Below are 16665 nucleotides of genomic sequence, written 5' to 3'. Positions count from 1 at the left end.
TTTTTCCCCCGACTGTACATTATCAACATAATAAGCTCATCAGGACGTTATTTTCATACTTTGCCTAAATAGCATTTGTTATTCTATAGAATGCCTAGATATTATACAGGGTGTTTCTATATTCGACTGACAACGCTTTACCGCAGAGTGATCTCAATAAATAATTTATTTTGATATGGGAATACGAACCCTTGAGCTTCATATAGCCCCATATAAAAAATCAATAGGATTTAAGTCAGGTGATCTTAGAATCCAAGCTCGACCAATCCGTTTTTCTCTTAAAAGTCTGTTTTTTATATACATACACATACCCACCCACACATGAACCGAATATTTATGCTGAAATCCCCTTTCACGAACAAAGTACGGATTTTCTTCATCCCAAACGTGACTATTCCTAGAGTTGAAAATTCCTTCCCTAGTAAATCTAGCCTCGTAGGTATACAACACATATTTTGGAAAATTTTGATTTTCACGACAATTTTGTAAATACCAGTTTGAAAATTCCATACACACCTGAAAATCTCTAGGTTCTAATGCTTGAACACTAGTCAATTTGTATGGATGTAACACTTGTTCTTTTAAAACTTTCCATAGAGTAGAATGGTCCACTTACAAAGCGCGACCTACAGTTCCAGTATTTAAAGATGGACTTTCAAAAATATTATTTGATATTTTCTCTTCAACACGATGGGGCTGTTCATTTTGCTGCAGTAGCAAGAAATTACTTGAACAGACGTAGGTATTGCAGTGGTCCCAAGTACAGTGTCACTCCGACACTAAATTTTTCCTTTCAGTTTCACCTATTACGGTACAATAAAGTCTATTTGTAGAGTAAGTCCTCATTAACTCAATACAAGTTCTCTGGAGTCCCATATTGTTTAGCTTTTCAAACATTAGCTCTATGTCTACTGAATCAAAAGTTTTCTACAAATCTATATACACTGCAGCCACATACTTATTTTTATTAATTTCATTGCTAATGTATTCAAGTAAGTCTACGGTGGTACTGAGTGTTCAAAATTTTGATTTAAAGTCAAAATCAAAATGAATCATTTATTGAGATATCTCTGTGGCAGATCGTTGACGGTCGACTATAGAAGCACCCTGTATACACTGCCTAGGGAAAGTATGTAATACTTCTCATATTTCATAATTTGTCTAAAAACGTCCGGCATATATATTCGAAAAAAGTTTGCTCTTATATTTTCGAATGAGTTTATTCTAAAGGTTGAATTGTCTTGGGAATTAGAAAAAATTGTTTACAGGACTTTTATAGCTGTAAAGTTGGCAGTCTAAAATGAGTCTTCAGCTGCAGCATTGTACCCAGTAGGAATCGATCTGAAAATAAATACTAATTTTCCAAATTGCTCCAATCCAGTTGTTGCTGTTAGACATATACCAGTACAATTTCAATATTCAGCTAAAATTCCAAATGCTTTAAACTTTGATGCATATATTGGTGATAAGGATTATCACGATGAAGTTTTTTGCTGCTCCAGAACATACGGGTAAGTCGTTAAATACATTCGATTCAAATTACTGCGTAAAAAATAGTTTTTTTTTCCTTCAATTTAAAACATAATATAATATACGGACGAAGTCTACTAATAGTAAAACCGGTAAATACTTTAAATGATTTAGTTATTGTAACATTTTTTGTGACGTAGTGATAAATAATTTATTTATGATTTCTAAATGGGTCACGGGCACTGCAAAGTGATCAGCTCTCGTATATAACATAAATGACTGCAAAATGTTCAAAAATTGTTCCTCCTTGTAATAGAACACTCACAATCGGACATGTTTGGATGAAATGTTATTTCTTTCCGGAATATGTTGAAGATGAAAGGTAATAAATCATTAATTGCCATAGGGTATCGAATAAAATTATTTTATGACTCACGCGTAACCTTGTTTATTGCTTATTATGACTTTCATCTCATCTGTTTACAATTACGTTTCCTTTTTTATTTATTTATTTTTTTAAATTTAAGGCCGCTAAGTTTTATGGAGTTAGGTTCGTGATGATAAAAATGAAGGAAATGTAAGTAGTAGAGACAACAGAAAACGAGACAATAATTGTCATTGGGGTTAAAGAGATAATCAATGTCAATATAGGAAAAGGACTCGCCACAGATCACCTATATTTAGATGCTCCACGTCGACTGGGGGCCTAGACTTGAACTACTAATATGACATGCAGTGTTCTCAACTCGCAAAAATTTATCTCCCTAAAGCCCCAATCAAAAACTCCTAAAATATCCACAATTACTGGGGATTCTCTCTAAAAAAATTTATTATTCATAAAAGAAATATTAAAATATATCTAAATACATAACATTAAAAATATAATAATTTGAATAATAAATTTCAAACAATCAATAAATAATTTCATTCGACAATATCATTTTTCTTAATTCTTCATTCATAAATTATCGAAAACTTCAAGTAACAAATCGTTTTCTTCATATTCTGAGTTTTTGAAATAATACATATTGGCATTAAATAATTCTATCATTTTTGCGAATGGTGGAGCATCACCCACCATTCCATTGCAGAGTGAATCGCACCATAATCATATTTTGTAACATTTCAATGCATATTATGTTACGCAATTCATTCTTTACAATGATGTATATCAATATTTAAAGTTATAACAATCTCCTAAAAACATCTTATCTCACATCTTTTCCCCCTAAAGTTGGGAGAGAAACTCCTAAGTTGGGAACTTTGATGTCGATAGGGGAATAGGAAAATGTTATTTGCTCTAACAAAATTGACGTCGATTGAGAGTTTGAACATGAAGCTTGAATTACTATTGGGTTGGCGACAAAGTAATTGCGATTTCGTAGTATAAATATTTTTAGTTTAAAAAGTAATAGATTTTAATCAATTATATATTTTACATTTTGCTCAATGATCTTTTGCCATCTTTCCTTCAGCTTCACGATTTCGCGCTCATAAAATTTCTGGTCCTTATCAGCAAAAAACTGAACGAGGTGCGATTGAAGGTCATCGTCATTTGTGAAAGTTTGACCATTCAAAGAATTCTGTAAACATCAAATTAAATGGTAATCAGAAGGTGCCAGATCAGGGCGGTATGGGGGATGTGGCATCACTTCCCAGCCAAGCTCCAATAGTTTCCTACGAGTTGCCAAAGATGTGAGGCTTTGCATAATCATGGTAGAACACCAAACCTTTTCGATTTGATAATTCTGGCCTTTTTTCTTTGATTGCTTCAGTTTCATTAATTGTTGACATTAAACATCAGAATTCATCATTTGGAAGCAGCTCAAAAAATGATTCGTTTCAAAAAGAGTCGGTTTCATTTCGTTTAAGATGCATATCGCAAATGTTGATTCTTTGTGTTAAATGAATTTCTTTCAATTCGTGAGGTTCCCAAATATCAAGCTTCTTAACTATCCCAAGACATTTTAAGTGTTTTTCAATTGCGTGCGGTATATGTAGCCTCTTCGCAATCACTCAAACAGTTATATGACGATCCTCTTCAATTACTTTGATTTGGTCATCATCAATTTCAGTAGGCCGACCAGAACGTTGCTCATCTTTGATGGAAAAATCTCCAGTACGGAATTTTTGTTACCAATTCTGACCTGTGCGTTCTGTTTCTGTTAAGCAATCAGCACCATAAACTTGACAGATTTCTTTGTGAGCCGCAACAGCTTTCTCTCCTTTTGTTCGTTTCTGCATTCCATTTAAAATTAATCCCCAACTAATAGCTTTAATAGAAATTACAAATACGTTAATGTGACCAATATCACGTGCCAAACGGTAAAGTATAGCACTAACATAAGTAATCCAAAAAATAAAGCAACGCTCTCTATCAGTAAAAAGCGAAAGTACTTAGTTGCCAACCTTATAATATGAAATCCTTCAGAAAATACAGGCAAATTTAAATTTTATCATGGCGCGTAATTTGAATTATTTGAAAGTAGTTCATACTGCTATCTCAGAACTGTGAAGATATATCACAAAAGATACAATTTTGAGAAGTATTATCTGAAAATTTATTAGTTCTAATCTTGTTAGGAGAAAAATATTTGAGTTAGTGTAAGGGCAATTATTTCTTTACTCGAGTAAAAAAAAGTTTTTGAAATTTATCTGATAATCCTTCAATTATAATAATAATCTAAACACAACGTTTGCGTATTTACTAATAAGGTAAAAATTTTATGTAGTTTTAAACAAAACATTGCATACAAAAATAGCTAATTAAAATGTTACATCTTAAGTAATTATACCCAATTTCAATATAATTCATTACTTGATATTTATAATACATCCCTTACAGTTAATTTATTATTGTTTATAGCCGGCAGCCATTATGAGAATTTGGGAACAAATACAGCACATTAATAGATTCTCAATGTTATATAACTAGTGATTTTTTTGCTGGTATGTTTTTGGCAACACTGTTTTTGAAAGATCACGCGTGAATCGTGTCGTGTGTCATTGTCAAACTTGTTCAGTTTGGTCTATAATTTAATCATGAATCGACTTACGAACGAACAGCGCATGCAAATTAGTGAATTCTTGCTCGGTTAAGATAGTGCATCGCACACTTCTTCCAATTTATGGGCAGTTTGGTTGGGCTACTAAGGGAACTAATCCGAAGCTTGTGACTAAATTTCGAACCCAGTTCACACTATTGGACACTAAACCACTAATACGCTAACGTACAGTGAGGACTGAAGAAAATATTGCGGCTGTATCCGTCAGTGATACTGATGACCGTGAAATGTCGATTCGCCGCCGTTCGTAACAATTGGGCCTCTGTTACTCCACTACGTGGAAAATTTTACGATAGGATTTGGGTGTAAAACTTTATAAGATACGCCTAGTGCAAGAATTGAAGCCACAGGATCTCCCACAACGTCTAACATTTGGTGAATGGCAAAGTTGGAGATAGAGCCACTTTTTTATCGAAAAATTGTGTTCAGCGACGAAGCTCATTTCTGGTTGAATGGATACGCCAACAAGCAAAATTGCTGCAACTGGAGTGAAGACCAGCCAGAAGCATTGCAATGTATCCCGAAAAAGTCACTGTTTGGTGTGGATTATGGGCTAGTGGCATCATCGAGCTGTACTTCTCTAAAAGCGACGATGGCCGGAACGTTACTGTGAATGGCGTGCGCTACCGAGTGATGATTGGCAATTTTTTTGCCCAAAATGGGACATGCCTTTCAACAAGACGGTGCCACAAGCCATACGGCATGTGTAACAATGACCAAGTTGAGAGCCGCCTTCGATGAACTGTTCATCTCACTTTGGGGCTCGTCAAATGGCCGCCTAGACCATGTGATTTAACGCCTTTGGACTATTTCTTGTGCGGCCATGTTAAGGGTTAAGGCTAATGTCTACAGGGATAAACCAGCAACGATTGACGCACTGGAAGCCAATATTGAAGCATTTATTCGGGAAGAAGCATTTATCGGGAAATACTGGCCGATATATTGGAGAGTGTGCAAAAATTGAACCTTGCGCATGGGCTATCTAAAGCGGATCCGCGGCCAACTTTTGCATGAAATTATCCTCAAACATTAAATATATATATATATATATATATATATATATATATATATATATATATATATATATATATATATATATATATATATATATATATATATCGATCCCAAAAAGAATTCCATCACATTTTTCAAAATCAAATCCTATATCTCTTAAAAAATCACTGATAACAACATTCGTCGAAAGTCATTTTGAAAAAATAACCACGGCTAACGCTGTACATAATCAAAAGGACACACAAACAATGTCTACCAACATTAAATTATCCAAGTTTGTCTCAAACTTGCCAACCTGATAAATAGTTATGCTAGCAGATTCAATTAGGGATCTGAACTTGATTTAAAAAAAATTAATCAACCTTGAGCCATCTGTGTGAAACATCTATATAAAAGGTGGTTTGTGGGACTCCAGTGATTTATGAATTCCATCCCTGAAGTAAAAATATAAGATTCTCGAAATACGATTCTACGACTGATATTATCTGTGAAAATAGCCATAAATCAGAGAAGCCAAGTCTACCGAATAGTATAAATATAACCTCTAATAAAAATTTACGTTTAACACCAAAATCGACGCGAATTTCGATTTAATTTTTTTGAAGGCACAGCCAGAATTCCTTCAGATAACTTAAGTATCCATATCCAACACCATAACTACCCCATTGGTAATTTCTCTGAAAGTACTGCTTTTGTTGTAGTTGGTGTGGCATCTATTTTTGTTTATTTAACGCATCCTTGGTTCATTTCATATGTTGATAGTGAGCTTCTTGTACAGATTGGATATGTGAAACGAAATCTTCCAGGATGCCAACTTTACTCAAGCAAAAAAAATCTGTTCAGAACATGCACTTTATAAAAAAATGAATATCAGTTCTGTAACCTCTCCTTGTACGAATTTTGACCTCAACTCGCTTTGTAGTTCCTAAGCACTCTCCCCTGGCCTTTGTTGATCCAGAGTGCGCTCGGAATACAGTTTTTTACATAAATAGTGGGATGGTAAACAGCAGAAGCTAAATGAAATATTCAAGCCAGCTTTGCATCGATGTCTATTGTCCTAAAACCAACATGGAAATTGGCAAAAATGATGGAGTACTCTCTTCATTTGCAGCTTTAAAAATAAAACTTGTTGAAGGTTAAAAAAAATGTAATGAATGGGACTATCAACTCATTGGTTTTGATAATAGTTTCATTCGGAGCGAGAACGGTAAGTCATACAAAGTGAAATAAAAATCATCTGGGGAATAAATTGCTTAACGGTTTCGCGGCTATCGTCCAATATGCACATGGACTGTAGTTCCACTCGAGACCGTCATAAGGTATTTATGACATAGTCATTAGGAAAAATGCCCAAAGTGATCTACAACGAAACAAAGAAGGTAACATGATGAGGTCTTCCGTTGTTATTACCAAACAGAGCTACAGAATGAAAACATTGAAATAAATTGGTTCATACTAGAACAGCAACTTCGGTAAATTTCCGGTCTGATTTCAGTAAAAACCCCAGAAATGATTTGGTGGATAGATCAGTCTCCTGAGTTATATGCAGAAAAATCGAGATTATTATTAAAAAATTAGAACGCAAAAAGATTATATTGCATAAAAATTTGTCAGCGTTTATTTTCATATAAATAGGATCTTTAATAATGAATTTTAGTTAATTAAATCATTGGGATTAATTAAGTTCTTTCAATATTATTTTTAAATTATAATTTGTATTTTTTTGTGTTAATAAAGTTTTTAAAAATAAAGTCAAACTTATAACTCCTGTACTGGAGGGATTAAGATATCTATTCACCATATGTTACATTATAGGCCGTGTCATAAGTGAGTGATTTTTAAAAGACTCCATAATAAAACACTATGCCGGCTGAAGAAAGAGAGCATGCGCTGTAGGCGACTACGAAGCTCCCGCACTACACAATCCGCCTTTGTTGACATCAGGCGTCAGTCGGCGTTGTGCTGCAGCCCTGTAAAAATGTCCGCCATTATTGATGCTCCCGCCAAGTGTGATTCGTTTTCTACAGGCTGAAGGTGATGGTGCTGCAGAAATCCATCGGAGAATGAGTCGTGTGTATGGGCAAAACTTCATGAATGACGGTGTTGTGCGTGAATGGTGTCGAAAGTTTAAAGATGGTCGTAATGTTGTGCATGATGAAAGAGGTCAAGGATGCAAATCTGTCGTTTTAGATGTCCTTGTTCGATGAGTTGACAGAATGGTTAAAGATCACCGAAGATTCACTATTACTGCTTTGTATACGGAATTTCCAGAAATTTCAAGGACTGTTTTGTACTCTATTGTTAGGTTAGGCTACATTGGCGGCAACTTCCTTTGAAGAGGGTATTGAAAAGTCTATCTATAGATATGACAAATGTCTCAATCTCTTCGGTGATTATTTCGAAAAGTAACTGTAATTGTATCAATCTTTTGAAAATCAAATTATTCTTTTATATGAACTTATTTTTTATTTATAGCCTATCGGAGGGTGAAAAAAACGGACGTCGTAATACTTCAACTGAACTCAATTAATTATTGAATTATCTGTCACTGACAATGAGAAGTGTAGTTTTATTGACTCTTACATGATTCGAACAGCTTTTTATTTATTCAGAGGCGAAAATGTCATGAAGTAGGAGAAAGAAGTAACAGCGTCTTCTAGAAGAAAGGACAATTTATATATAAACAATGACGTATCTGCATTTAGGGGTTATAAGTAAAGTAATCAAATCTTAATCTTTGTAAAATGAAAGATCATATATTACACACTCTCTATACTATTATTTTCTGTCGCTTACATCCTTCTCAATTATACGTTTTATACAACTGCAAATTCTTTTTTGCTCTCTCATAAAACCAAAGTTTTTGCATTTACGTCACTGTTCTTCCGGAACTGCGATAAGCCGGTGTCAAAATGGCAGAAGTTATCTGGAGTAGACGTACAAACAGAGAGCTAATAATGATATAAAACAAGCCGAAAATAACACAAATACTTAGAGCACAAAGAGCAAGTCGGTTAGAGCACACTGCCAGAGTGTCATAGCAGAGAATTGTAAAAATAGTGCTGGAGGGAGCAGAAATCGATTAGAAAAAATAGCTACAAGAAGTCAAGTGCGATATACATGATGTAGGAACTGGAGAAAGTGCAGGAGATTGAAGCCAAGAGTCCAGAAGATATCTAGAACTGAACTATATAAATAAATTTCGAGATCCTATCAATTGAAATAATAATTTAAAGATCCATTTGAAAACAAATTGACTAAGAAGTACTAGAGGAACAAAAAAAATACCTTTTCGGTTTCTCCAAAACAAATGGCGTTTTTTCTGGCATCCGAGGGCTGCGTGGTTCCAATGAAACATTATCATAACTGTCATATCTGTGATAGGAAGAATCTAATTCCTCTTTAGAATTTGCTCTTCTTTGTAATAAAGAACTTTGAGAAATTGCTCCTATATTTGGAATTATTGGCGATGTATCCTTCAAACTTAGCATTTTAAAACACTCTTTATTTCACTATTACTCATAAATACTTAATTTTCACGTGAATTTGCAACCGCGTACTTTGCTATTATGCCTTATCTCAAAATGAGAACAGTCATTTTTTCCGTTATCTTGTTTACATAAGTATTAGGTACTTGAATAGTATCCCAATTTTATTAATTGAACATTGTACTGCGTCTGTTATAGTCACGATTTCTCTTTATTAAAAATTATGTGATCATCGTACGAAAAAATAAACTCGACTGGTAATACATGTAAAATTAATAATGTTTTTATTTTGCTGTTAAAATTGTACACAAATTACGACTGTCAATTAATATTTCCTCTTCCACTGACGAAGGTACGTATTTTTGTTCATATTTACGTAACGTTTTTATTATACATTAATTCGGATGCCAAATATTTACTAGAGGTCGTATTTGAATATTTTTTTACGTCACGAAGTACTAAATATTCATACAAAGTACACATTGTTTACTTTCATAATATACAGTGGTTTCTATCGGGAACGTAGATTATTCTTTCGGTTCGTTAAAAATGGTCGAAAATGGTTTGCTGGAAGTAACTATCCGGACACTTTTGCTACGGTGAACGTTGATTTTTTATTGATATCTGCCGAAAATTCCATAACTCAATCTTCATCCCTCATCCAAGGGGCTGACATTGTCTCCCCAAAAATGCGCCACTATAATCTTTAAGAAAAATCATAAGATTACTACAGCCTCTTCCATAATCATCAACGGCCAGCCTATTTCCCGGAAGTCCCAATACAAGTACATGTTTTGGATATAATAATTTCTTATTTAAAATTATTTAAATTTAAAAAAACAAATGGAACCCGGACTGAGATACAATCTCTTGAGTGTAATTTAACTGACCCCCGTCCGCGAACCATTGGGATCCGTCAGTCATTTAGTCGAAGGATACAATAACGTTCCTTATTTTTATCCTCCATTAACTTATCCTCTCGGATTACCAAATTTCTGTCTTATATTAATGTGACTGAGAAAAATCAGCTACTTACGAGGATGTATTGATATCTAGTTAGCCTAGGCCAGTTCTTAGAAGTGTCAGTGTAAAGTTTGACGTCAAAAAAGTAAACCAGAGTTGAGCAATAAATTAAAAGAAAGAAGATGTTCACCGAAATCGTGAAAATCGAAAAATTGGAGTATCGATCCATCATCAAGAACCTGTATTACTGTTAAGAGCAAAGCAGATTTACGAAGATATGCTTAATACCTTTGGTGATCAATGTCCTTCGTATGCGACCGTGAAAAATTGGACTGCAAGCTTCAAAAGAGGTAAATTTTCCATTGAAGATATTGACCGATCGGGAAAGCTAGTTTCTGTGTCAGTCCCCGAAAATATCGATGCAGTTCATGACATGAAAGGAGAATGAAAATTGAAATCCCAATACTCTGATGCTAGAAAAATTTGTGTATCATCCCGTTTCTCCTTATTTTTGCAGTGTTTTTATTGTCATTCACTTCTGTTTTCTTTTCTATTAATCTTGCTTCCCATATGATTCTCTTCAATTACCTTTAATAATACTGTATATTTTTGATTTTAATGTTTAGCATTTGTCATTTCCGTTATATTGAATCGTATATTCTTCCTCATTTTCCTTTTATTACTTCATTTTATTTTACTGAAACTATGTAGCAGTGCACTTGTCTCTATTAAGGTGCGTCTCCATTGAACAAACAATGGGGAAACTAGTTTGTCAAACACGTTGATTAAGTGCAGTTTTAAAGAACATTTCTTATTTCAACAAACAATTATTTGAAAAACATTTTCACCAAACAATTGCGATTCGACATGAAACATTAGTCAGTTAGGTATTGTCGAAGAACGGGTGATTTGAGACGCCGCCGTCATCTGGCCTGCATTGCAGCAGATTATATTTTAATGGAAGAACCTCGTTCTCGTCAATGGTGGCAGAGACGTTACGGCGTTATGAATATAGTGGTGGTGATTTCCGAAATGATTTGACAGCCGGATGTTTGTTTACAAATTTTACGAGAATGTCAAATGGGGAGTTTGAATTGTTAATATCGATAAGTGATCAGTGATAAGTAAACAAAATATTAATTTTCTACGTTTACGCCATAAACAGATTGTTCATCTCTCTCTCTTTATACATTCCCTCATAGCACTCTTTCATTATGATATAAGCTTCTTCTGAAGTTTGCCTCTTGCTAGGCTTTTTATTAGAATACGTCGACGGCATGCTACTCGTGGAGCTTTTTTCTGACGATCCCATACCGCTGTTAATGGATGGCGATCCCACTTGACTGTCGCTATTTTCCAATTGGACTGATATAACGCTGGAAAACGTTTCCCAGGGTGTCGATTTGTCCACCAAAAAATTAAAATAAGTTAATCCCCACTAAGGCTTCTTTTTTTCTGTGGCCCCCATCCCGGACTTACAATTTGTTGCTAGTAACTTTTTCTCTCGTCTATATTGCACTAGAAGAGTTTCAATCTTTCTTTTAATCTCGGCGACATTATTTACACCTAAATATTTTGCAATGTCATCTAATGCACCTCTTCTTTTGATTTTGTTTTTATAATCATTATTATTAGGGTCCCACAATAAAGGTTTTTTACCTTCGTAAACGTTAATTAACCTTATCACATTCTCCTGGCTCCAAAACACACACACTCTTTTTCACTGAATATTTTCAATGAAACAATACAAATAATAATGTGTATATTCAAAAATTGCGCCGGAAAACCATTTCAAAATACACTAAAACAAGCCAAACAGGTGGTAGGGGAAGTCACTGACAAACAATGTTCGATCTAGGACGGGAACATTCTAGACAAACAAAAATGGCGGCCCCTTTTCCTTCCACACATGAAATGTTTGTTGAGATAGCGTCCACACCAAAAACACCGGCAAACATTGATTGTCAAACAAAAAAGTTTGTCGAAATTTTCGACAAATGTTTGTCCAGTGGGGACGCGGCTTAAGTTTGTTGTTCAGTCATCTTTGTTTTCTGCCTTATAGATACCAGGCATTTATAATGTGTTTATTGTTAACTTCTATATACTTGTCATCGGGGCACATGTTTTCTCGTTTCTTTACTGCATCTTTATTTCTTGTTACATATCTGTTTCAATTGACATAACAATAAAAAGTAAAATATAAGATTTGTTCCAGTAGTCTGCTCTAATCATATTTTGAATTGTGATGCACTACGCATAACTTGACTATAATCTATTAGGAACATGTATTCAACAATTGCTGTTGGAATACCACATTTAACCCAGGTAGGGTTTCTTTTCCATAATTGTGTTCATCATTTATGTTTTTATATAGTTTCACTAGACCATTCACTTTTATTTCCACTAAAACACAATAAATGATATAAGGTTGCCTAGACAATTCATTTTATTCAAAACATTTTTGCTCGACTCGAATTAATACTGAACAAATTCATTGCTGGAACATAAAACTTTTTTTTTGATCATTGCTTGAACTTTATACTGTTGAAAGGTTATTTTCATTTCGAGCATGATCAAGTAGTTATAGACAGTCTGCTGGGACAAACATATTGTTTTTTATAATCATTAATTTCCCAAATATTCATCTATGCATATATAAGGTAAATATAAATATGTAAATCATAGTTTGTATTAGAAGTAATCTAGTAGTTTGAAGTATTATATGTCTACTAAAGTCACCCACAATTTATAGTTTCTGGTCCTAGTTTTTATTAGGATAGTAGCCCCTAAACCCACAAATTAATTCTGCTATTTCAGGTTTGTTTATCACTTTAATGATTATGTGCAGTTTATGTATCAAAATACCGTAATTTCAATTTGAGTAAATCAATATCTCACCTACAGAGCTTGACTAGTTTATTTAAATATCACAAGAAATGAATTGGCATTTTTTAAATACACTTTAAAATTCCTATTTAACTCAATACGTCTTAATAGTAGAGGAGACCGTGGGAGATCGACCTATCGACCTTCACCGATCTGATAACCAGATGAGACGTATTTTTTATCAAATATGACTTATAAAAAGTGCTTTTTAATGTCATTAATTCTAATCAATTTTTTTCATCACCTTCATTCTTTTAATAACTGAATGAATTTTATCTCAACTAATAGTTTTTAACACAAAGAATATGCATAGGTAGGCTTGCCTATTCATTTCTGTATATGGCTACGTGGCAAACATATGTGAACAGGTAAGTCAATATAAGTAACTACACCGATCTGCTAACCAATCGAAATTGATATCAAAGGTTAGATATGTTAATTATATAACAAAAAATATTATTTCCGTGCTAAAAACTAGTTTTAGCTATTTGATAGGTGCAAGAAAGAAAATAGAGAATTATTAGAATCTGATGATCAGTATATAGCTTCTGATGTTTCTGATAGTGAACAATAAAATAAAATAATAAATATTTGAATTTAATTTTATTATGTATTTTTTATGCTTTGTAATTAACACTTTTAAAAATATAAATGTATTAATTTTTTATTATACTAATATTTTAAAAGTAACACTCACTCTTTTCCGCCTTACAGCATTTATTTAATTTTAAATAATAAATAAATTTTATAATTTAGCTTTAAAGTGAAAAAAAAACTGTTGAAAATAATTTTTCTTATTTATTAATTTTTGATTATTGCATAGCTGTAAGTATATAAGGTGTGATCGAAATTAATCCATATATGTGATACTTCTATATGGACAGTTTCTATAAGTGGATGCTGTTCCAACTAAGGAAGACAGAATGACAACAATTTCTCTATTCTCCGAGGTTCCAGCTCGTTTTTGCGTATTCTCAAGCATGAGCAGTATAGATTAAGTGTCTCGAACGAAAGAGAAAATGCATTTTGTAGGCACTGTATCATAGGGACGTTTTTTTCCCATAACAACTGACCATATGGGAATATTACATATATGAATTAGTCACTCCATCAAGTGTAAATAAATGCTGCCTCTATCACTCACATGTGCATTTGAATACTTTTAACGCAGCTGCTATGTTGTGTCCTGTTCTACACAGACTTTGGATCCTCTACTTCCTCTCTCGCACCTATAAAATACCTGAAACTTTAAAAGTTTTTAGCTTGGCAATAATATTTTATGTGCGATTTTTTGCAGGCAAGTCTATAAAATTGGTTTTGTAATTAACATAACTAACCTTTGACATCAATTTTGATTGGTTAGCAGGTCGGTGTAGTTACCTATATTGACTTACCTGTTCGCATATGCTTGCCAGGTAGCCATATACAGAAATGAATAGGCAAACCTACCTAGGCATATTCTTTGTGTTAAAAACTATTAGTTGAGATAAAATTCATTCAGTTATCAAAAGAATGAAGGTGATGAAAAAATTGATTAACATTAATTGTATTAAAAATAACTATGAGCACTTTTTGATAGGAAAGTTATCATATGCATATTTGTTTATAAGTCATATTTGATAAAAAATCAGATCGGTGAAGGTCGATCTCCCACAGTCTCCTCTACTATTAAGATATATTGAGTTGAATAGGAATTTGAAAGTGTATTTAAAAACTTCCAATTAATTCCTTATGCTATTTAAATAAACTAGAGAAGCCCTATAGGTGGGATATTGATTTACTCAAATTGAAATGATGCTATTTTGATCTTTTCAATGTAATGTAAAATATTTTTTTTTTTCGAAAACAGCAGTATTGTGAAACATTAATGACTATTGGTCGATAGAAATTGGCACTGAAATAGCTTTTAAGTGTCTAGGAACTGAAGTAACTGAGCTGTCATCTGCTTCATGTTCGACAGCACTCAATTACACGTCAATCAGTTTACAACAGCATTACGAATAATTCAAATATTCTATTTTCACTAATATAAATAAATGAAGAGGAATAATATTTGCATGCCAATTTTTGAAAAATAATCATATCAGCAGTGTAACTAAACACAGCACTCATAACCTATTCTGCTCGCCTCAATTATAAATATTTTTGATTCTGGGCGATTTTGAAAAAAATATAATATGTAAATCAGCACTCCCTTTGTCGCTCATTTAGTTAGTTGCCTTCAGCAACTAAACTCCTGCCTCGTGACACAATGACTTTAGTGCCTTTATAAATAAATAACCATTTTTATAAGAACAATAATTAGTATCTAATTGATGAAATGACTTATGATTAAGTATTTATGATTTTTATGGGGGAATATATTCAATTATGTATTGTATAACTAATGAATCCCCAGTTTGTCACAAACCTTCTATTCCTACTTCTTGTGAGAAGTTAGAATGTATACTCAAAACTTTTATTTAGATAGTATGAAAGTTTAGTATTGATCTGTAGACCATTATATTCAATTAACACAATATGATATTATATTGTGTTGTATATATTATTGTATAATGAAAAAGTGTTAATCCTTTATGGCTACATAGAATAAGTATGTGTGTAACAAAAGAAAGTATTGAAATGTACAAAAAACATATAAATTGATACTCAAACTAGTAGAGACGAGATTTAAATAGACAAGTTTCACAGTGCTATATAATATACATACACCATAAAAGTCTAAATAAGCAAAATAAAAATTTCAACTACTTTCTTGGTTTAGAATTGTTAAATTTCAACTACTGTGCCCCACAACACCATACAGTTAATTTCTTTAAAACAGTTTAAATCAAAGCTATTTTCAAGCTTACCCAGGCATAGGGGTCGGCGACATTTTAATAATCTCCAAACCAAATAAACTGAAAATGAAAGCAATACAAAATTACCTCTTATCTTTATGCAAATAATTACAACTAAATTTACCATATTCGATTAAAACATACATAAATAGATTAGGTACTTGACAAAAAGCACATCCATATACTTGACATTATATGTATTACTTGCAAAAATTAGTTATAAAATATAACAAATAACAAGCTAAGAATTGAGTTTAAAAAATACATGCCTTTTCACTCACCAATAATATAATTCAACAGAAATAAAATTGCGAAATATCACACACCCAATTATTGTGGTCAGAACCAGCTGTCAATGTCAGTTTAGCCTTGTTATGATAGTTTCACATTCTTTTCGCATTTCTATTCCAACACTATTGATAGTTGCTCCTTTACTATCGTCTGCAATATGAAGAAAGATGTGTACTACAACTGATCAGTATAAGTGAGCGTAGTAATTATGTAATTTCAACCAATCACGTTGAATATGTCCTTTTTGAGAAGAGCCCAATCGTGGGCCGTTTTTTATATCATATATATAATATACAATGCTCAGCTCAAAAATGTTACAGATATTTATCGGAAATTACCATGAAAATAGAAAAGGTACTTCCATGGATATTACAAATAAATTGATTGTGAAATTATTGTAATTGCTTGAAATATTTATAACTTATCTATATATTAATAAGTTTTTAATTATTTGTTTTAAGTATGAAATATTTCGATAAACAAATAATTTAAACATCGGAAGTTTCAATTGAAATACAATTTACTAGTTTGTCAAAGTTTGCTTCTTTTGTATACTAGTAACTAATCTTATTTATAAACTTATTATTCAAGATGAAACACCTACCCAACTCAAAAATATGACCGGAAAGTATTTAGATCATACCAAGA

At 32.8% G+C, this 16665-nt stretch overlaps 1 protein-coding gene across 3 annotated transcripts in view; it reads right to left on the bottom strand.

Moving 5' to 3' along the window:
* Nucleotides 1-16338, bottom strand: part of LOC130453042 (LIM and senescent cell antigen-like-containing domain protein 1) — a 33980-nt gene extending 17642 nt beyond the window's left edge. Inside the window, exons 1-2 of one of the 3 annotated variants that reach the window (XM_056792632.1) lie at nucleotides 16008-16338; nucleotides 15739-15786 (exon numbers count right to left, since the gene is read on the bottom strand). In XM_056792632.1, the coding sequence (XP_056648610.1) occupies nucleotides 15739-15761 (23 nt within the window). In that variant the 5' untranslated portion in view covers nucleotides 15762-15786; nucleotides 16008-16338. Of the gene's footprint in view, nucleotides 1-8837; nucleotides 12440-15738; nucleotides 15787-16007 lie in introns of those variants that run through there. The other 2 variants (XM_056792633.1, XM_056792631.1) reach the window with 2 other exon arrangements.
* Nucleotides 16339-16665: the final 327 nt, after the last annotated feature.

Source organism: Diorhabda sublineata, chromosome 2, assembly GCF_026230105.1.
Source record: "Diorhabda sublineata isolate icDioSubl1.1 chromosome 2, icDioSubl1.1, whole genome shotgun sequence".
Taxonomy (NCBI): Eukaryota; Metazoa; Arthropoda; class Insecta; order Coleoptera; family Chrysomelidae; genus Diorhabda; species Diorhabda sublineata.
This window is presented reverse-complemented; position numbering and strand designations above follow the sequence as displayed.